Source organism: Xenopus tropicalis, chromosome 2 (assembly GCF_000004195.4).
Source record: "Xenopus tropicalis strain Nigerian chromosome 2, UCB_Xtro_10.0, whole genome shotgun sequence".
NCBI lineage: Eukaryota > Metazoa > Chordata > Amphibia > Anura > Pipidae > Xenopus > Xenopus tropicalis.
Genome location: NC_030678.2, coordinates 18563474 through 18586840, shown reverse-complemented (window position 1 = coordinate 18586840; position 23367 = coordinate 18563474). Strand labels below are relative to the sequence as shown.

At 42.7% G+C, this 23367-nt stretch overlaps 1 protein-coding gene across 1 annotated transcript; it reads left to right on the top strand.

Moving 5' to 3' along the window:
* The first annotated feature begins 10616 nt into the window (after positions 1-10616).
* On the top strand, positions 10617-21222 carry gabpa (GA binding protein transcription factor subunit alpha). Its single transcript, NM_001123022.1, is given in 10 exon segments — positions 10617-10699; positions 14877-14975; positions 15639-15783; positions 16265-16349; positions 16856-17101; positions 18387-18581; positions 18934-18990; positions 19158-19298; positions 19655-19847; positions 20060-21222. Coding segments are annotated over 9 exon segments (1365 nt in total). The 5' UTR covers positions 10617-10699; positions 14877-14898; the 3' UTR covers positions 20286-21222.
* Positions 21223-23367: the final 2145 nt, after the last annotated feature.

The window sequence follows — 23367 nt, the reverse complement described above, 5'->3', positions numbered from 1 at the left end:
ATGATTGGCTGAGGGAATGGTTGGGTGAGGGCAGGGTTGGCTGAGGGAATGATTGACTGAGGGAATGATTGGCTGAGGAAATGATTGGCTGAGGGAATGCTCTGAGAACCCACAAATAATGTGGCCGTCACAGTCCTGTATGTATGTATGTATATCTTTATTTATAAAGCGCTACTTATGTACGCAGCGCTGTACAGTAGAATAGATTAATACAAACAGGGTGTTAATAAGATAATAATAGATAAATACACAGTATAACAATAAATACAGATAAATACAGCTGCAATAAGTTGAGTCGAGGACACAAGAGGAAGGAGGTCCCTGCCCCGTAGAGCTTACAATCTATATGGGAGGGTAACTTACAGACACAGATAGGCAAATATAAGTGCTGTAGGTCACAGTGGGTGACATTACAATATAAGTGCCAGTTCCCAGATCAGGTGCTGGGCGAGTGCTCCAAAAGGGAGTCTTTAACCTTAGTTTTAAAAAGACTGGGGGAGGATTCTCTCCGGAGGAAATCGGGGAGGGCATTCCCAATGTAAGGGGCAGCAAGGCAGAAAGGTTTAAGGCGGGAAACCGCAGTAGTAGTGGGGGGTGCAACCAAACGATTGCTCTGCGAGGAACGAAGGAGTCGGCCAGGAACATAAGGAGACACAAGGGAAGAGATGTAGTGAGGAGCAGAGGAATGGAGGGCTTTGAAGGTTAGGAGAAGGAGTTTGTAAACTATTCTTTTAAAAAGGAAGCCACGATAAGGCCTTTAGCAGGGGAAGGGCCTGAACTCTCCTGGATGAGAGGAGGAGAATTCTGGCAGCAGTGTTTAATATAGACTGTAGGGGGGAAAGATGGGAGTTAGGGAGGCCGGTTAATAGCAGGTTGCAGTAGTCCAGTCGTGACAGGATGAGAGCATGCATGAGCAGCTTAGCTGTTGCAGTAGAAAGAAAGGGAAGAATTTGGGCAATATTGCGTAAGAAAAAGTGACAGGTTTTGACAGTGGTGTTAATGTGGTTAGAAAAGGAGAGACTGGAGTCAAAGATCACCCCAAACAACGCGCCGAATCGACGGGGTTGATGAGGGTGCCATCAATAGAGATAGAAAAGGGGGGGTAGGACCAGGCTTAGGTGGAGCTTTTATATAATGAGAGAACCTAATAAATACTCATATTTCCTTTGCTAGACATGCTTACTGATACTTGTCAAAGTTGAATACACTTGAAGCTCAGAGCCGCCATGTTTTTGGTTGAGGCGAAAGTATGAAGTTCCAAATCGCTTGCAAATTTAGGGATGGGCCATCCTTTCTACCTGGCTTTGCTAAACGTGGCTATGGGTTTTAAAGTGATCTGATAACCATAATCCTCCCATGTAAACTCTCACAATTTTGGATAGTCGTATGGCTTCAATACCCTTCCATGCCACCAAACTCCCTGAAACCTAGAATGAACTCTCCCTAATGTAGTGTTGGTAAGAGTAGGGGGCGTTTGTATGGCATGGCCAAACCACACCAAAATAAGGTAGAAGTCTCCGTAATAAAATTGTGTCTAAAGGTAGGATATTAATAAGCCTCGCTGTGCATTAACTTTTGTACCCAGAAATCAAGGGTATAACTTTACTAGGGGATTTGACCCTGCAACTGTTCTACTTTTTAAAATTTAGGGGAGGCCTAATATTATTTCTAATTATATACCTAGGGGTACATTCATTAAAGTACGACAGGTCCGATTAGTGCTGGGCGGTATACCGGTAAAAACCGATCACCGGTTTTTTTTTTGAAACCGATATGAATTTTCTACATACCCCCATACCGGTGTGCGTGAATACTTCCGGGTGCGCGCGTGACGTCAGCGCGCGCGTGACGTCAGCGCGCACGTGACGTCAGCGCGCACGCGACGTCAGCGCGCACACTCTACAAAAGCGCCATCGCTAGGACGCATTCAGAGTCGGATACCAATGTGAGCTGTCGGGGGGTGCCTGGCAAGTAATTATATTTTATGTGAAGGGGATGGGGGGGGTGTTATTTATGTGAAGGGGATGGGGGGGTGTTATTTATGTGAAGGGGATGGGGGGGTGTTATTTATGTGAAGGGGATGGGGGGGTGTTTGGGGTGGGGGTGGGTGGGTTATACTTATGTGAAGGGGATGGGGTTGTGTTTGGGGGGGTGGGATGGGGTGGGGGGTTATATTTATGTGAAGGGGATGGGGGGGTGTTTGGGGTGGGGTGGGGGTGTGTGTGCGGATGGGGGGGTGTTTGGGGTGGGGTGGGGGGGTGTGCGGATGGGGGGGTGTTTGGGGTGGGGTGGGGGTGTGTGTGCGGATGGGGGGGTGTTTGGGGTGGGGGGGGGTGCGTGCGGATGGGGGGGTGGGGGGGGTGCGTGCGGATGGGGGGGTGTTTGGGGTGGGGTGGGGGGCTGCGTGCGGATGGGGGGGTGGGGGGGCATGGGGAAAAAAAAATACCGTCAAATACCGTGATACCGATATAATTTTGAAAAATACCGTGATATAAATTTTTGGTCATACCGCCCAGCACTAGGTCCGATTACAAAAAAATCGTATTTTTTCTAAAGTTTACAACTTTTGCATATTTTCTGCAATATTTTTGTTAATTTGCGCAACTTTTTCGTACTTTGCAACAATTTGTGCGACAAAATCCTATTTGTCGCAACAAGTACGAAAGTTTCGGATTCATTAAAGCTTCAGTATTGTGACTTTCCTTGGGCCAGGTTGGAGCTGCAGAGTGCCATTGAGCCCTATGGGAGACTTTCCTTGGGCCGGGTTGGAGCTGCAGAGTGCCATTGAGCCCTATGGGAGACTTTCCTTGGGCCGGGTTGGAGCTGCAGAGTGCCATTGAGCCCTATGGGAGACTTTCCTTGGGCCGGGTTGGAGCTGCAGAGTGCCATTGAGCCCTATGGGAGACTTTCCTTGGGCCGGGTTGGAGCTGCAGAGTGCCATTGAGCCCTATGGGAGACTTTCCTTGGGCCGGGTTGGAGCTGCAGAGTGCCATTGAGCCCTATGGGAGACTTTCCTTGGGCCGGGTTGGAGCTGCAGAGTGCCATTGAGCCCTATGGGAGACTTTCCTTGGGCCGGGTTGGAGCTGCAGAGTGCCATTGAGCCCTATGGGAGACTTTCCTTGGGCCAGGTTGGAGCTTCAGAGTGCCATTGAGCCCTATGGGAGACTTTCCTTGGGCCAGGTTGGAGCTGCAGAGTGCCATTGAGCCCTATGGGAGACTTTCCTTGGGCCGGGTTGGAGCTGCAGAGTGCCATTGAGCCCTATGGGAGACTTTCCTTGGGCCGGGTTGGAGCTGCAGAGTGCCATTGAGCCCTATGGGAGACTTTCCTTGGGCCGGGTTGGAGCTGCAGAGTGCCATTGAGCCCTATGGGAGACTTTCCTTGGGCCGGATTGGAGCTGCAGAGTGCCATTGAGCCCTATGGGAGACTTTCCTTGGGCCGGGTTGGAGCTGCAGAGTGCCATTGAGCCCTATGGGAGACTTTCCTTGGGCCGGGTTGGAGCTGCAGAGTGCCATTGAGCCCTATGGGAGACTTTCCTTGGGCCAGGTTGGAGCTTCAGAGTGCCATTGAGCCCTATGGGAGACTTTCCTTGGGCCAGGTTGGAGCTGCAGAGTGCCATTGAGCCCTATGGGAGACTTTCCTTGGGCCAGGTTGGAGCTGCAGAGTGCCATTGAGCCCTATGGGAGACTTTCCTTGGGCCGGGTTGGAGCTGCAGAGTGCCATTGAGCCCTATGGGAGACTTTCCTTGGGCCGGGTTGGAGCTGCAGAGTGCCATTGAGCCCTATGGGAGACTTTCCTTGGGCCGGGTTGGAGCTGCAGAGTGCCATTGAGCCCTATGGGAGACTTTCCTTGGGCCGGGTTGGAGCTGCAGAGTGCCATTGAGCCCTATGGGAGACTTTCCTTGGGCCAGGTTGAAGCTGCAGAGTGCCATTGAGCCCTATGGGAGACTTTCCTTGGGCCGGGTTGGAGCTGCAGAGTGCCATTGAGTCCTATGGGAGACTTTCCTTGGGCCAGGTTGGAGCTGCAGAGTGCCATTGAGTCCTATGGGAGACTTCCAACATCATGCAGGTTCAAAGTCAGAAAGTTTTTTGCGCCATTTATGATCATTCGGATCGTACCACAATATTTTCGTACGACCACAATACAAATTTTCACACAATTAACACAAAATCAGAAATTATCGTATTTAATCAAATTTTGGCCAATCATACTTCTAAACATCCGAAATTCGGACTTTGATAAATCTGCCCCTTAGTGTTGGTAAGATTAGGGGGCGTTTGCATGGCATGGCCAAACCACACCAAAATAAGTTTGAAGTCACTCAATAAAATAGTGTCTAAAGGTAGGATATTGATTGGCCTCACTGTGTATTAACTTTTGTACCCAGAAATCAAGGGTATAACTTTAGGGTATAACTGCTCTGCTTTTTTAAATTTAGGGGAGGCCTAAAATTATTTCTAATGATATACCTAGGGTTGCCACCCCATGCTAATTTCTAAGTAGCCATGAAGGGTGTGGATTCGATGTGTGGCTGCTATTAAAGGGGTGAGGTGACAACCTTAATTACACCACTGCTGGCAAATCTCAGCCAAGTGAGCATATGCAGGGAAAGGCAGAGGGCACTACACCGTTATTTTACAATGAGAGGCAGTAGGTGCTGACAACCCAGGCACACGTATAGGGAGAGGCAGTGGGTGCTGGGATCCTAAGCACATTATACAGTGGAAGATACTGGGTACTGGCACCCATATAAATTATATGATAGCTCACATTTTGTCATTGTGCTTTGTATTTATTTACTGATCCCATACTCTAGAAAGTTTGACAGCCTGGCAAGGGGCAGTTGGAGGCACAAACATTTGCAATAAAACATTTACTCCAGGAGACCCTAACGGCCTTGCAAATGTAACTTTTTAAAAGTATTTTTTTGTTACAAAGTAACATTATGTAGCAACACAGGCAACTATCAGCACTCCAGGTGCAGTTAGGGTTGCTGAAATATGACTGGTCTAGCTGGTAAAAAACGTTATTAATAGGAAAGAAAGATACAAACATACAGTATGAAGACTGGTATTTTTTTTCCAAAAAAAAGGTGGCAAACCAAGATGCAGGCTGGAGCAGCCAACACTTGCCATCCCTAGTAGATCTGTGGCATCTAGAGCTCCTATACATTTTGTAATTGATTTGTAGATCATAATGTTTTGTATCAGTTGTACTCTGCCCTGTATGGCACGAGAGGCAGTCTAAAGGATTTCCCAAGGCTGATAACCATGCACATATTATTTAGGCCTAAATACAAATTTAAGTGCAATATGCAAAAAGCAAAACAGATATGCAATACATGGTTACTGATACATCAAAAGTTGTGCATCTGACAGACCGATGTACGTGGGGAGGTGTGAGCTGGTGCTTAGGGCATAAATGCAGCCCTGGATTTTTCTGAACTTGAATTTGTAAAGAAGCCTACTGAGTTGCTTCTTAATCGTATGGAACTAAGCTAAAGAGCCATCTAACTGCTGTCTGTCAAGGATTTATATATTATAGATTTCATAGGCTAACTGGCATTGGGAGCACCACTGTGCCTTAGCAATCAGTACAGAAATGATATCACGTTGGATGTGCTTTTTAGCAGGCACAATGAAGCATGTTATCTTGCACTCACTTCCTTTTGTTCAGTGCCAAAGTACACTGCGGCCTTCTAACAGGAAGTGCGTAGAGCACCCTGCTTAAAAAACAGGAATACCAATGATTAAGCCCACAGTTACCAACCCCCACTATTTGACCTAAGCAAAAACAAAAAAAAATCTGTTGCGCTGTAATATGAGGATTATTTTTTTTTCTTATTTCTTTTATGAGATCCACAAGTGAGTACAAAACATTTAAAATGACTTTCACAACATGTTGGAATATACTACAACCTGTAGAAATGCCCAGTCAGCAAGAAGTTTTAGTATGGGTTGCACATAAAGGTACATACCTACTGTTGGAAATAAAGGGTAAAGCTTATTTAAATGGGTTGTTCACCTTTGAGTTAACTTTTAGGGGCTGATTTACTAATCCACGAATCCGAATCTGAATGGGAAAAATTTGGATTGGAAAACGAACACTTTGCGACTTTTTCGTATTTTTTGCTACTTTTTCATAGCCGTTACGACTTGCGCGAATTGTCACGACTTTTTCATAGCCATAACAAATTTCGTGAATTGTCGCGACTTTTTCATTGACATTACAAATTTCGTGAATTGTTGCGACTTTTTCATAGCCATTACGACTTTCGCGAATTGTCGCGACTTTTTCATAGCCATTACGAATTGTCGCGACTTTTTCGTATTGAGCGCTCGAAAAAGTCGCAAAATACCGATCATTACGAAAAAAACGCATTCGGACGTTTTTCGGACGTTCATGGATTAGTAAATGTGCCCCTAAGTATGATGTAGAGAGTAATGTCCTAAGGCAGTGATCCCCAACCAGTGGCTCGGGGGCAACATGTTGCTCCCCAACCCCTTGGATGTTGCTCTCATTGCCCCCAAACCAGGGAGTTATTTTTGAATTCCTGACTTGCGGGCAAGTTTTGGTTGAATAAAAACAAGATTTCCTACCAAATAAAGCCCCCTGTAAGCTGATAGTGTGCATAGAGGCTCCTAATAGCCAATCTTAGCCCTTATTTGGCACCTCCATGAACTTTTATGGTGCTTGTGTTGCTCTCCAAGTCTTTTTACATTTGACTGTGGCTCATGAGTAAGAAAGGTTGGGGATCCCTGTCCTAAGGCAATATGTGATTGGTCTGTTCTTTTATTATTTGTATTTTTTTAGCTATTTCAGTTTTTGATCAGGAGCTCTTTAGTTTGGAGTTTCAGCAGCTATCTGGATGCTAGGGTCCAAATTACCTTAGCAACCAGGGAATTGTTTGAATGAGATTGTAAGCTCTACGGGCAGGGCATTTCTCTTGTGTCTTTGACTCTTAAAGGAACAGTAACACCAAAAAATGTATATATTTTAAAGAAATTAAACTATAATGTACTGCTGCCCTGCACTGGTAAAAGTTGTGTGTTTGCTTCAGAAACATTACTAGAGTTTATATAAACCCTGCTGTGTAGACATGGGAGCAGCCATTCAAAAGAAGAAAAGGCACAGGTTATACAGCAGCTAACAGATAAACCCTGTAGAATACAATGGTATCTTATCTGTTATCTGCTATGTAACCTGTGCCTTTTATCCTTTTTTCTTGCTTGAATGGCTGCCCCCATGGCTACACAGCAGCTTATTTATATAAACTATAGTAGTGTTCCTGAAGGAAACACCCCAGTTTTACCAGTGCAGGGCAACAGTACATTATATTTCAATTACTTTAGAACACTTTCATTTTTTGGTGTTACTGTTCCTTTAACTTATTGCAACTGTATCTTGTATTTATTTGTGTTTATGGTTATACTTTGTATTTATCTACTGTATTATCTTAATACCCCGTTTGTATTAATGTATTCTACTGTACGGCGCTGCGTACATAAGTAGCGCTTTATAAATAAAGTTATACATACATACATACATGAGATGCTGGTATATGAATAGAAGTCGCCTCATAGAGCAATAGTTTTCTGGCTGCTGGGGTCAGCAACCCCCATTTGAAAGATGCAAAGCGTTCAAAAACTTTAAAAAAAATAAATAATGAAGACCAATTGAAAAGTTGCTTAGAATTGGCCATTCTATCACATACTAAAAGTTTACTTAAAGGTGAACTACCCCTTTGAAGATACCACCTGTCCAAAGAGGCTTTAGCAGGAGAAACAATAGTTATTTCCATTATTATCTTTTAATTGTTACAGTGACAGTAATACATGATTTTCAGCTGTCAGTTGCTCAGTGCTTTAACTGTGGGACCTGCACAAACATCATGGGAAGAACATACAAACTTCATGTGATTAGATATCTATTGTACAGATTAGAATAGCTTGTTAGAAAAGGACTGTATCAGTGTTTTGATGCTGCACTTTGGCAGTAGGTCTACGGCCCACAATCAGGTCAGCCCAATTTGGCCCAGTGCATGGATAGCCAAACTGAGCAAAGATCCAGTCATTTGCTGGGCTTGCCAAACAAGAAGATATTTAAGTGTATGGTTAGCTTTAGAAGCAAATGAAAAGAGAGATGATTTGAACAGTATATTGTCCAGCACTACTGATGTGGCACAGCACAGGGTATACTGTGAACATGCCAGGAAGTGCCACAGGGCGCAGGAAGAGTCAGCATCACTGCACATCCTCCCTTTGTTTTCACATGAAGGAAATCACTTTTTATTTTGATTACAGTGTCCCTCTGAAGCAGAGCAGCAGAATCATGTAAAAACAATTTTCTTTTTTAAGATGCTAATTGATTACTGATTGACTCTATATAATATCAAAACATGACCCACCAGGCTGCACACAACAGGTAACATAGTTACCTGCACCATTGTCAAACCTTAAAGTTCATTGCTGCTAAATCAGTTATAATACAATTGCACAAAGAGGGGGAATTAAATTAGGGACCCCATTTTAATATCTATAGTATAGGGGAAACTGAAACTAGTCATAGGATCACTGAAATACTTACATGCAGTTGGTCACAATTTTGTACCTTAAAAAGCACGTTTCAAAAAAATCATATTAAATACGATTTTTTATGATGTGTGTTTAAAGTATGAAAATTTCGTATCGTAGTTGTACAGAAATATCGTGGTGCGATCCGATAGTCAAAAAATTTTCGTATCCAAACAATCGTAAACGGCCCAAGGAAAGTCTCCCATAGGGCTCAATGGCACTCTGCAGCTCCAACCTGTCCCAAGGAAAGTCTCCCATAGGGCTCAATGGCACTCTGCAGCTCCAACCTGGCCCAAGGAAAGTCTCCCATAGGGCTCAATGGCACTCTGCAGCTCCAACCCGGCCCAAGGAAAGCCTCCCATAGGGCTCAATGGCACTCTGCAGCTCCAACCTGGCCCAAGGAAAGCCTCCCATAGGGCTCAATGGCACTCTGCAGCTCCAACCCGGCCCAAGGAAAGCCTCCCATAGGGCTCAATGGCACTCTGCAGCTCCAACCCGGCCCAAGGAAAGTCTCCCATAGGGCTCAATGGCACTCTGCAGCTCCAACCTGGCCCAAGGAAAGCCTCCCATAGGGCTCAATGGCACTCTGCAGCTCCAACCCGGCCCAAGGAAAGTCTCCCATAGGGCTCAATGGCACTCTGCAGCTCCAACCCGGCCCAAGGAAAGCCTCCCATAGGACTCAATGGCACTCTGCAGCTCCAACCCGGCCCAAGGAAAGCCTCCCATAGGGCTCAATGGCACTCTGCAGCTCCAACCCGGCCCAAGGAAAGTCTCCCATAGGGCTCAATGGCACTCTGCAGCTCCAACCCGGCCCAAGGAAAGTCTCCCATAGGGCTCAATGGCACTCTGCAGCTCCAACCCGGCCCAAGGAAAGCCTCCCATAGGGCTCAATGGCACTCTGCAGGTCCAACCTGGCCCAAGGAAAGTCTCCCATAGGGCTCAATGACACTCTGCAGCTCCAACCCGGCCCAAGGAAAGTCTCCCATAGGACTCAATGGCACTCTGCAGCTCCAACCCGGCCCAAGGAAAGTCTCCCATAGGGCTCAATGGCACTCTGCAGCTCCAACCCGGCCCAAGGAAAGTCTCCCATAGGGCTCAATGGCACTCTGCAGCTCCAACCCGGCCCAAGGAAAGTCTCCCATAGGACTCAATGGCACTCTGCAGCTCCAACCCGGCCCAAGGAAAGTCTCCCATAGGACTCAATGGCACTCTGCAGCTCCAACCCGGCCCAAGGAAAGTCTCCCATAGGGCTCAATGGCACTCTGCAGCTCCAACCCGGCCCAAGGAAAGTCACGATACTGAAGCTTGAATGAACCCGAAATTTTCGTACTCGTTGCTGCAAATTTTTTGGCGCAAATTTTGCCGCAAAGTACGAAAAAGTTGTGCAAATTAACAAACAATTGCAGAAAATACGCACCATTCTATAAGGTAGAAAAAATACGATTTTTTGTATTCAGACTCAGTCTTACTTTGATAATTGTGCCCCTTAATGATTACATGAGATAAGGTTTCAAAAAAGTCTGAAGTGGACCATTATCACCCTTATGACAAGTGGTTGGTTGACAGCTCTGCAGTAATTATGTTCCTATTACCTTCATTACTGGTCCCGACTCCTGCAACTATCTAGCAGTAGTCACTTGACAAATAGAAACAGAGGTGAATCTCTACTAAGTTGTTTCAAGAGTCAGAGAACTGAAACAACCATATTCAATTGCAATAACGTTTACAAATATATTTACAAAAAACACCAGATATTTTTAATTCATGTTTATTATTAGTTACCTAAAATTATATTTTGGTATAAACAATAAGTTCTGCCGTGGCTATCCCCATTAACTGTGAGACATACAAGTCCGCCCCTATTTCCCACTAGTAACATTCATTTCATCACGCCCCACGCTAAGCCACGCCCTCTTTCCCGATAGGCGTCATTCCCGCCGAGCGAAGCCACCAGGCCGACCGGAAATGACGCTCGACGGTTTCCGGTGGCGCAGGAGCAAATCGCTGGCTTGTTTTTCCGCCCTCTGAAGTGTTTTGTTTCCGTCGGCCGCGGCTTCATTTCCGTCGTGTGTGAGGCCGGGGGTGTTTGAAAGAAGAAAGTGCAGGGAAAAAGAGAGCACGAAGCGAGGTAAGAGGAGAAGGAATAGCGAGCAACATCCAATGGGTGGGAACCCCCTAACTTGTCCCCGACACGTTACTTTCCATGTGCTCCTTACTAACCCACAGCACCCAACTTATGTGCCTTCACTTGCTGCTCTGCTGCAGCCCTTGCCCATGAGGCTGAGAGGTGTAGTTCAGTAGCAGTTGTTTAGACACCCCTGCCCTTGTCTCTGGAGCTATTATTCCTCATATTGAATCAGTGGGATGTTGCTAGGGCCATGCCTGTCACTTTCTGCAGCAGTGGGTATGGGCTCTCATGGTTCTGGCATCAAAAGAGCTGTATTTCATCATCTAAACTTCAGTGATTTTGTCCCCTGCAAGTATTTATTGCCCCCTCAATACAGAGCCCCCCTGTGTGCACAAATCAGACTGCACAGGTACAGGCTTGAGGGGCAGACAGTGCAGCTCCCCCATATTTCTGGGTGTCTCCCATAGTAATAGGTCTGACTCCCACTCTCTGTAGTTTCCCCACTCTATTGAAATGCATAGATTTGTCACCCACAGACCTCCGCTATCTTTCAAAGCAGTGGAGCATGGGGGGAGGGCCGGGGGTGTGTGACAGTTGCATCTAAAGCTGGCCATACACCAGGGGGCTCAAACTCAATTTACCTGGGGGCCGCAGGAGGCAAAGTCAGGATGAGGCTGGGCCGCATAAGGGATTTCACAAAAAATTGGCTTTCAAGGGATAATGCAAGGCACGGCGGGCGGGAGCTGCTGATTGCGGAAATGACGTTATGCCATCATAGCAGTTATTATGGGAAGATGTTCTGTGTGCACAATTAGCTCCTTAGCTACACAGAACGTCTTCCCATAATAACTGTTATGATGGCATAACGTCATTTCCGCAATCAGCAGCTCCCGCCCGCCGTGCCTTGCATTATCCCTTGAATCACAATAAAAATCGTGATCCATTCATTGCTTTTGAGAAGGCGTTGGTGCGGGCCACAAAATACTGTACTGAGGGCCGTTTGAGACCCCTGCCATACACGCACCGATAATATCGTACGAAACCTCGTTTCGTATGATATTTGGTGCATGTATGGCATGTCGGCGAGTCGATATCGCAGGAAACTGCTGAAATCAGTCGACTTGCCGGTCGGACAGGTTAGAAAATTTTGATCAGGCGCCTGATCAAAATCTGCCGTCAGGGCTGAATTGGCCGAAGGAGGTAGAAATCCTATTGTTTCTACCTCCTTACCTGCTGTTTCAGCCCTGACAGTGTGTGTGTGTCGCACGAAACATTGTCCGATCGCCACGTGTGTGGCCACCTTAAGATGTCCCCAGAATGCTTCTGATGGGGGTTGGCATCTCTGCAAGGATGATGCAGGTCTCTACTGGTCCCAAACCTGGTGTGTTCTTAAAGGGAATCTAAACCCAAAATATAAATTAATGTAAATTTACTCAGTGTGATTAGCACATTTACATTTGTTTTCTATTTTCAAGTTTCGGCAATATTCTTTTAGGCTGGTAATAGGGGATTTTAGCTCAATTAAAGGAAAACGAAAGACAAAATCACTTGGGGGTGCCAAAATGTTAGGCACCCCCAAGTGACTTTAACCGCTTACCTCGTACCCCGGGCTGGTGCCCCTGTTGGGAGAAAACAGCACCAGCCCGGGGTACCTGGAGCGGATTGCTTCCTTCTTCCTGCTTCCGTTGCTGAAATGCCAGCGGTGGGCGCATGCGCAGTAGAGTGAAAAGCCAACTTAAATGTTTAAGTTCCACTATTCACTCTACTGCGCATGCGCGCGCAGCAAATCAGGAAGAAGGAAGCGCCGGCAGCTACCCCGGGCTGGTGCTGTTCCCTCCTCACAGGGGCACCAGCCCAGGGTAAAAGGTAGGTGGTCAAAGTCACTTGGGGGTGCCTAACATTTTGGCACCCCCAAGTGACTTTGACTTTCTTTTTCCTTTAAGGGTTGGCAACCCAGGGTTAACTAAACACTGAAAGAGCATATACAGTGTATAGAACAGTGATCCCCAACCAGGGACAACATGTTGCTCCCCAACCCCTTGGATGTTGCTCTCAGTGCCCCCAAACCAGGGAGTTATTTTTGAATTCCTGACTTGGGGGCAAATTTTGGTTGAATAAAAACAAGGTTTCCTACCAAATAAAGCCCCCTGTAAGCTGATAGTGTGCATAGAGGCTGCCTAATAGCCAATCACAGCCCTTATTTGGCTCCTCCATGAACTTTTATGGTGCTTGTGTTGCTCCCCAAATCTTTTTACATTTGACTGTGGCTCAAGAGTAGGAAAGGTTGGGGGCCCTTGGTATAGAAAGTTATGGTTACTTAAACTGGAGGCTACAAGCTTGCCATGAAAATTGCTGGTATCACTAAATAGAAACTGAATGTAAATTGCAAAAGTGCTCAGGTGACATGCTCAGTTTTTTTGGGGTGTGGGGGGGGGGTGTTAATATGTATGCCATTAGTGAACTTATTACATCTGCAGTAAAGTTCATTGTAACCATAATAATCCACAGTAGCTCCTCATTTTGGATCTTTGTTAGACCATCTTTTGAATGTCATTGGCACTGCACATTTTCAGTGTCCTCTAGGCTTCTGTTGAGAAGCTAAGCTTAGGGGATGTGGGATATCATTAAAGCTTTAATAGAAAGTATGGTTAAATCTAAAAAATTAACTTTACCTTGTATATATTCTGTATGTTGACAGTTGTTCTTTAAGCTCAGGTAACAGTAGCACATAATATGTGTTGTGAATCAGTAGACAAAAGGATGGGGAGCTGGGGTGTTTTCAGAGGTACATATTTTCACTGCTAAAGGGATGTGATAGCCGTGGACTGGTACAAAAGTACAAAACGTAAGGTGTAGCCTTTACTTCTCTCTATTTTTTTTTTAGTTTGTGTGGTTTTTTAATTATTCTGCTTTTGGTTTAGCAGCTCCCCAGTTTGGATTTTCAGCAAATATCTGGTTGCTAGGGTCCAGTATACTCTAGCAATCAGGCAGTAGTTAGAATGAAATATGAATAGGAGAGGACCTGAATAGTAAGAAAAGTGTAAAAAGTAATAATAAAAATTGTAGCCCCAAAGAGCTATAGTTTTTTGGCTGCTGTTATCTGTGACACCATTTTAAAGCTGGGAAGGGGCAGAAGGAGGCAAGTAATTCAAAAACCTTTTTTTTTTTTTTAAAAAAAAAAAACCAAGTAAAAAGTTGTCAAGCATAGGCCGTTCTGTAACAAAGTAAGAATTAACAAAGGTGAACATATAAAAAAGTTAGACTAGTCCTCTCCCATTGCTGCTCATGGATCCTCTATATAAACTCTGGGCTTTAATATGTCTTTAAACAAACATCCCTGTAATTAATAAAGATGCATACAGTCCTTACTGGGCTTAAAATGGTGTGCCTTTAAGGGCTCTGGCAGACGGGGAGATTAGTCGCCCGCAACAAATCTCCTGTGACTCGGGCGACTAATCTCCTCGAAATGCCATCCCACCGACGAAAATGCAAATCCCTGGTGGGATGGCATACGTGGCGGCGCAAGTTTCCTCTCGAGGCAACTTGCACGATTTCACTGAAATTGCGCCGCCACGTTTGCCATCCCACCGGCGATTTACATTTTCGCCGGTGGGATGCCAATCCGGGGAGATTAGTCGTCCGTGAACAGGGAGTTTTGTCGCGGGCGACTAATCTCCCCGTGTGCCAGAGCCCTAAAGCGGAAGAAAAGGTATAATCACTGGGTGGTGCCAAAATGTTAAGAACTCCCAAGTGATTGTAATCACTTACCTGATGCCCTGGGCCGGTGCTCCTGTTAGCAGAATCCTGCACCAACCCAGGGTACCTGTGAGCAAGCGAGCTTCTTCCTTCTTCTGTCTTTGTGCGCAGTAAGGTGAAAAACGGAACTTTAACAAAAAAGCCTGTACTGCGCATACGCGGCCCTGGGATCACGAAGAAAGAAGACATCAGGAAGAGCGTCGCTCGCACACAGGGACAGCAAGCCAGTGCAGTAATTGCTGACAGGGGTACTGGTCCGGGGTATCAGTTAAGTGATTTCAATCACTGGGGGGTGCCTAACAAGTATACCTTTCCTTTAACTACTTTCATTAGCCAGTGTTATCTGCCCTCTTATATCCAGAGTTGACAGCTTTTTCATCTCTAACAATAGAATATGCGTGTTTTGTCTGTACTTTTGCAGAACTACTTCTAATATTGTAGCCATGACAAAAAGAGAGGCTGAGGAGTTGATAGAGATAGAAATCGATGGCACAGAGAAGACTGAATGCACCGAAGAAAGGTAAGGGTCATTGAACAATTTTTGATGTATGTTGGTTTAAGCAATATTATGTTCTGAAATTGATCTAACAGAACAGATGGTAATATCACTAGGCTTCCTACTGGATACAGCTAATGATAAAGCAAATATGTTTGCAATGTATGAGTTCCTTACTCAGTATGAAAATCAGCCAGACAATGTATCATAAATAAACCAATGGAACAGGAGTGTAAGCAGAACCCTCTTTATATGTTTCCATCCAGTGTTTATAGAGTCCACCTGCGCAGGAAACACTGCACACCAGATATTAGATGGGGTCCTGATCTGTCTGCATATCAAATGGGTTTAAGGAGCACAAATAAACATTTATGTCATCAGTATCTAATACTTGCGGGTTGTGTCGCACACTCTGCCCACTGACAGTTATTGAGGACAGACATTGCACTTGATGTCACAATACAAAAGAGGAGTGGGAACAAAGTTCTGGGGGTGAAAAATATTTGTCCTTGCTGCACAGGTACACAGCAGCCTTCATGGAGAAAAAGGTGTTTAAGATGACTCTAATTTTGTATTCTTCTGGTGTATTTTAAACTTGATGTGGGGTTGACAGAACTGAACAGTTTACTTGCACTGTGCTGTTTACCTACTATTGTAACTAGGCCCTTTTGCTTTTTGTCTTCATAGTATTATAGAACACACGTATAGCACAGCAGAGTTTATAAGTCAGTCTATCGACATTAATGAGCCAGTTGGCAATCTCAAGAAACTGCTAGAGCCAAGACTTCAGTGTTCGCTAGATGCACATGAGATATGCCTACAAGATATACAGGTATCAGTACATACTCTTTGTATTTTGTAAACACATAACTTTTAAAGAGATATAGTTTTTAATATGTTTTTCTTCAGTTTTTATCATGTTGTCTCTGCCAGATCTGTCTGGCAAAAGTGAGGTGGAAGCTGGCAACACTAAGTCCAATATTAACAGCCATCCAGGAGCACATTTACCTAGTTATATAAAGGCATTCATTTGTTACTTTGGTGCCTGCCATGTGTCTTGACCAAATTTAAAGATTGTTTGTACCCAGTCCATTATTATGATTAAATGCTGCAAGGCATTACATCATATCCAAAGATACCTTGTTTTCATTTTGATGGCCTGCAAGTTGGACTTTTTTGGAGTGTTAGCTCACATTGACTTGGTTATATTTTAATGAAACTGTGTATTAACGTAGATTTATAAAATAACCCTAATGCTGATCTGTGACATGTTTTAGTTATAGACTGAGAGATTTCCTTCTCCTTTTAAACAGCTCGATCCTGACCGTAGTTTATTTGACCAAGGAGTAAAGACCGATGGATCAGTACAGCTCAGTGTTCAGGTTATCTCTCAGCAAGGTAAATGTATACCTAAAATCATTCTTTTCTGGCTTTTCTTTGCAACTGTCACATTTAACATCATACATTGAAACTGTAGTATGTATTATGCTAACCGTATCAGCTCGTATTGCTGTTATGACATTGCTGTTATGTGGGGCTGGGTCTAGGGAAGTTGTTGTGTTATGAAAAAACATAAGCATTTAAATTTAGAAGGTGTTGGAAATGGGGTTGCCAAATACAGGCTGCGATTAACTATGTTAATCACCCCTGTGGACTGCCAGCCCTGTTTGTTGTATCCATTTCTTTGTCTGTGTGCCACAAATATAAAAACAATATAAAAGATATTTTTTAATTTTTATTCTTAAGACTTCAGAAGAACAGTTTTTAAGTTTTAATATTTTCAGTTTCTTTCTCTAACTTTCAATGGCTTTATCCAGTTGTATTTTGTGTCTATTTTTTTTTTTTTTTTTTTTTAAGATCTGTTGTGTGGAGGTATATTTAATTTTTTATTTCTGTCATATAAGGGCTTGAGCCAAAACTCAACATCCTGGAAATTGTGAAGCCTGTGGAGACCGTAGAAGTGGTAATTGACCCAGATGCCCATCAAGATGCAGTGGAAGCCGAACTTGTGGAGGAGGCACAAGTGATAACTCTGGATGGGTCAAAACATATAACAACGATGTCCGATGAAACATCCGAGCAAGTAACCCGGTGGGCAGCAGCACTGGAAGGCTACAGGAAGGAGCAAGAACGCTTAGGCATTCCATATGGTAAAAAACATTTGCAATAGCTTAAAGTAATTTAATTAAACCTAACAATTCAGGAAAATGAGTTTACAAGGGATGTTAAAGTATATTTGTAGTATTTTATGTTCTGAATGACTGTTTTTACAATGTAAGATTACATGGTTTAGCTTTATTATAGATTAGCAAAAGTAATATGTGTATAGATGAGCAAACAATAACAAATATATTTCTGCAGATCGTGTTTTATTTTTGTGTCCTACACTTAGAGCTGGGCGGTATGACCAAAAATTTATATCACGGTATTTTTCAAAATTATATCGGTGTGACGGTATTTGACGGTATTTTTTTTTTTTCCATGCATGATTAGGTGTTAACCCCATTTCCTAATAAATTAGAGAATAATTACTGCAGTATTGAAAATCAGAGTCAGGCAAGCGAAGGATCGGCAACAGAAAGTCGTAAGGTAAATCAGGCAGGCTTAGTTTCCCAGGCAAGGCCGCAGACAACATAGCACAGGAGGAGGCGTTTGATAGCTTTAAATACCCCCCACGCATGTGCAGAACCGGCGCCGTCAGCGCATTACGGACGTGCACGCTTTGACATGTACGTGCGCTTTGACGCACGCGAGACCGGCCCGCACGGGTGAGTACCCTGACACCCCGGTATTGCGGTATCTGAAAAATGAATATAGTAATATAGTTTTTAAAAAAAACACCGGTATTCGGTATTAAACGGTATATCGCCCAGCCCTACCTACACTAGAGACTGGACTTAACATTTAGGGAAATGCCTGACAGCACAAGTACTGGCACAGTCAGGCAATTTCAATGGGAAATAGCAAGTAGCCATGTCAATAAACTCATCCAGTCTACAGTTTTGGGCTGATAGCATATAGAGAACTTTTTAGCCAGTGCATGGCAACTTGCTATCAACCCAAAGCTGTAGACTGGATGAGTTTATTGCCATGGCTATTTCCCACTGAAACGGCATTAGCCTTAAGAAGGGAGAGGCTTAAAATGCTTCCAAGGCTTTTTAAATTCTCTCCTTTGCTCTGTTTTTGCATTGAATAACAGCAGCTGCATAAAAACAAGATGATATTTAGTTAAATCTTACAAATATCCCTATTCACACTACAGAAGCAAATTCATATTCAACCTGCATAGTTATGTGAAGACATGTAGATAGGATCAGATGGATTTAGCTTGCTGCTAAACTGCTGTGCCTAAATTTCCTGTAAATAATTATTCATCAGTACTCAAATCAGAAATGTGATGTTTTATTGTCTTTCTTTTTTTCCCATTATTTTCAGATCCACTTCAGTGGTCTGTTGATCAGGTTCTTCATTGGGTGCTTTGGGTAATGAAAGAATTCTGTTTGACTGAAATAAATGTGAACTCCCTCGGTATAACAGGAAGAGAACTCTGCAACCTTAACCAAGAAGATTTCTTCCAAAGAGTCCCCAGAGGAGAAATTTTGTGGAGTCATTTGGAGCTTCTTAGGAAATGTAAGAAGTTCCCCAATATCTGCTCCATTGTTGATCAAATTTGTGGGATGCACACTACTGGGAAAATCTTACGTTTTCTTGCACACATATTTTTAAAATATCTGTACCTTTTCTGCAAGGTTGATCTTCAAAGCCACAGTGAACAAGTTATATAAGGTGCTCCTCATATTGGGTGTGATGTCAAATTAAATTAGGGCATTTTATTTGACAACTGGGTGCCATCAGGTAGAATATATACTGGTTACTGCCAAGTTACTACTAAATGCCTTGCTGGCTTTTGTTACCAGTAATGACTGAATGTCTGTTTAATCTAGTAATGGGAGGCTAAACAGCTTTTTCCATGTGTTTTCAGATGTTTTGGCAAGCCAGGAACATGGAGGTGAAATTGCGACCGTTACCATTGATCAGCGTAAGACAACGTCTTTGCATTTTTACTAGCAGTTGAACTCTTACATAACCTAATTTCCTGATAGTACTTACTGTGTGCAACTGTTGTTGTAATGTAGAAATTTTTGGCTTATATTTAAAAGGGAAACTGTTAATGAAAACTTATTTATTATTTAATTGCTTTTGTAGCTGTACAAATTATACCAGCATCAATCCAACCAACAGCACAAACAACCATTAAAGTAATAAACAGTCAAACCAAAGTAGCAAAAATACAAAGGACGCCGCGCATTTCTGGGGAAGACAGAAGTTCACCGGGAAACAGAACGGGTAATTCAGCATGCACTTTTTTTTCTTTTTTGGACTGATGACCAATTATACAGTTTATAGGTTAATAAATCATTAACACATACCCCATATGTAATTAAAAAAGCACTAAGTGTGCCCATAAGCAATACCCATAGCTACCAATACGATGTTTGCTTTTGTTTAGGTGACCAGTAAATGCTACCAGCTGATTGGTAGCTATGGGATACTGCACCTGGGCAGATATGGGATACTGCACCTTAGTGCCTCTTACTACATAACCCCAAAGACTGCTATGTTGTAAACATGGTCCTTCAGAAAAATGAACATGTCACCATTTTCAATATGTATTTTATTTAATTTTTTTTTTTTTTTTACAGGAAACAATGGTCAGATTCAACTATGGCAGTTTCTTTTAGAATTGCTCACTGACAAAGATGCTAGAGACTGTATTTCATGGGTTGGTGACGAAGGAGAATTCAAACTGAACCAGCCAGAACTGGTGGCACAAAAATGGGGACAGCGAAAAAACAAACCCACCATGAATTATGAGAAACTTAGCCGTGCTTTACGGTAGGTTCCAAATCTTGTAGCTTGCTGTAACAAAAGGCAAGAATTTGAAACCAAACCCAATATGAAGTAAAATAACCTTCCTGTGGAATAGTAATTTTTAGTTATTCTGTATCCTGTATTTTGATTGAAGAGTTTAAAAGTTAAATTGTTAATGTTCATGTTTGTATCATTAGGGAAATATTGATGACTAGCTATTTGTTCTTTCCTTGTAGGTATTACTATGATGGCGACATGATCTGTAAAGTTCAAGGCAAGAGGTTTGTTTATAAGTTTGTTTGTGATCTGAAGACCCTCATTGGCTACAGTGCAGCAGAACTGAGTCGGTTGGTGGCAGAATGTGAACAAAAGAAAATGGCAAAGATGCAATTACATGGCATTGGGCAGCCTATGACTGCGGTGGCACTAGCTACTGCTTCACTTCAGACAGAAAAAGAATAATTTGGCTCTGCAGAAACTCAAACTGATACTTTCCATCTGTACATTGCAGGATCCTCATTTATGGGATTCTGATGCATTTTTACTTTCAGACCTCACAGTATAAGGCATGATTTTGTTTTTTTCGACAGAGGACTTGGAATTCAGTACACTTGGATCTTGTAATTCTTCGGGTAACACGTTTGTTTACAGTGGCCCCTCATTCAAGAAGCATGGCATATTTTCCACATGAACTTAATGAACTCGGCTCTTTGTAGTGAGGTTAAGCCTTCTGTTCTTTTCCACCATAAAAATCATTTCCATCTTCATTAAGAAAGCCTTTCCTGATCCTAAAGGGTCCCATGGGGTTTATTTTGTGCTTTATTAATTAGCATACTGCAGAATACGGATTCCCCATTTGGCAAATATCTATGTTTTAAATACGGAAGTGTTTCTTTAAGTACATATGTCAGATATGCGGCAAGCTATGGCTGTCTCTCTGACTAACATTGTGTCCATCAGTCGAACCAGTGACCGACATTGTGAGCTAGAATTGAATGCACACCCCTAGTACAGCAGAGCACACCTTTACTTGGCCTCAGGTCAGAGGCTACTATCTGTCTGAGCAGTTGTCTGCTGGTCACGTGACAGACTTTAGAAAGGCAGAACCAACAGGGCACGTTTTAGGGTTATACGTTGGGATTTTAGTAAAATATGCAGATAGAAAATATTAAGAAGTTTTGGTTTTTTTTTACATTTTTGGAAGCCACAACCTTTATGATCTTGATTTATAACTGGTTGTCCCTTCCCATTTCCTTCTTTATTTTTGTTTTTGTTCCCTGAATATTTGGACTATTTGCTTACTGTTGACCATACAATACATGTATATATTTTTGAATGTTGTCCTACAAATGCTGGAACATTACAGAGGGCAGTAAAAATAAACTGCTTCAATATGTTGCCTAAGCCTCATTTCCTTGTAAAGGGTTTTTTTATGCCATTTCAAGTGACCTGTTCTCCCTTGCCTTTGTGTGCATATTTACATTTTTTTTTTTTTTTAACCAAACAAGTTTATCTTATTGCTTTTATTAAATGTTTTGTCATTCAAATCTTTCTTTTGTTCAGAGGGCATCAAGATAGATTATATATTATTGTTTTCATTGGCATAATGTGTTGCTAGGTCTGCCATCTTCAAATCATTAGTGGGCACAGAAAATCTGTGATTTTGCAGGTGTTTTTTTTGTTTGTTTTTTAATGTGTCTACCTTTGCCTACCGCTGTATAGCTCTATGGTATATCAGAAAATGTACCATAGTGCACAATGGTGTTCCAAGATGTGGCAAAAATCCCTGGAACTTAGGTCAAGATGGTGGCATGGTGTTCCTGGCCTAATGTAAAACATCAGTGCCACTAGGTGTTTATACAGTGTCAGAATGAAGTATATAAATAGGAGAGTCATATTCACTGCAGTGGGATACCACCAGTGAATAAAATAGCTGACTTTTTACATTAGGCCAGGAGCACCGTGCCACCCTATTGACTCAATTTCGAGGGATATTTGGCACATCTTGGCAGACTATTGTGCAGTTAGCTGCAGATTTGATTAAATAATTGTCTCTCTAGAGACAGATCGTACTGGTGTAGGTATTACAGTTTTGCTATTGTCAACCTGGCCTTAAACCTTTGATTTGCCACCTTGGGTATATGTATGTATGTGTTTTTTCTATTTATATAGTGCTTCTTGTGTACCAGCACTGTATATCCACTGCCAGATAATTTAGCAGGCAAATCTCACTGTTCCTCCTAATACCTGTGCAAGCTTTTAGACTTTTGCCTTTAGTATTGTATTTAGTGGACTGTATGAACTCACTTGCCTTGATGAATTTAACATGGTCCAGTTCATATGTCATTGTAAAGGAAAATTCTTATCCAACTAAGCGGTGATTCTGATGAGAGAGGTCAGACTAACCCTCTACACAGATTTATGTTAAATTGCTCGCAGGGCTTTTCCGAGCACTTGCAGTTTATCATCTTTTTCTTTTTGTAGTTGTCAAGATATTAGTTTGTTACACTGCTGATATAATGAATTTAAAACAACAGCGCCACCTACTGTTTATATCAGATGGCTTGAGATAATAGGTAAGAAATGATAAAAAAAAAAAAAAGTTAGTAAGGAATAGGAAAGTCCTGTAATGCTGCTTAGCTTAGAACTGACCCAAGCAATGTCAGATGCCTCTTCTTTGCTCTCTAGCTTTTTCTAAACAGCAACTTTTTCATTGGTCTTCCCTTTTCCCCAGCATCCTAAAACATATTGCTTATTCAACATATTGAATGTTATTCTTACTTTGTATTATAAATATCTTTATATTCAGGCCCTCTCCTATTCTTGCTCTACTTCAAACCACTGCTTGTTTGCTGGGGTTTCAAGTAGTTGTTGCAATTCCAAACTGGAAAGCTGCTGACCAGAAAGCTACATAATTCAACACCCCCCCACCCCTGAAAAGATCAAGTGAAAATTGTCCCAGAATATTCTAATATACTTACCCCCGTATGTAATAAAAGGCACTTGGTTTGCCCAGGAGCAGTAACCCATAGCAGCCAATATGATTTTTACATTTAAACAGGTGACAAGTAAATTCTACCTGCTGATTGGTTGCTATGGGTTGCTGCTCCTGGGCATACTTAATGCCTTTTTATTACATAGCCCCAGTTATGTAATCAAAGGTTTATTAAAAGGTGAACTACCTTTTCTATTTTTTTACTAGTCAGCTGAAATAAGCAACAGGTGGTGCTGTGTTTAATACATTAATAAGTGTAAAAACTGCTTAATATCTTTTATGGCAAATGTGCTGTTTATTGCTTCATTCCTTGAGCCTATATAACATACGCAGCAGTGTTCCAGCCATTTCCATACAAGGGTTCCAAAGAAGTGATCCTTCTTGTTGAATATTCAATTTGTACAATTTTTTTTTTAAGTTTTGTTTTATTATTTTATCATTGAAGAGAATGTTTCATGTTCCATATATTTGTCTCTAAACCGATCCATGCCTTAAAGTGCTCTAACATATTGCATGACATTGTGGATAGTTCAGCTGGTTAGATAGAAA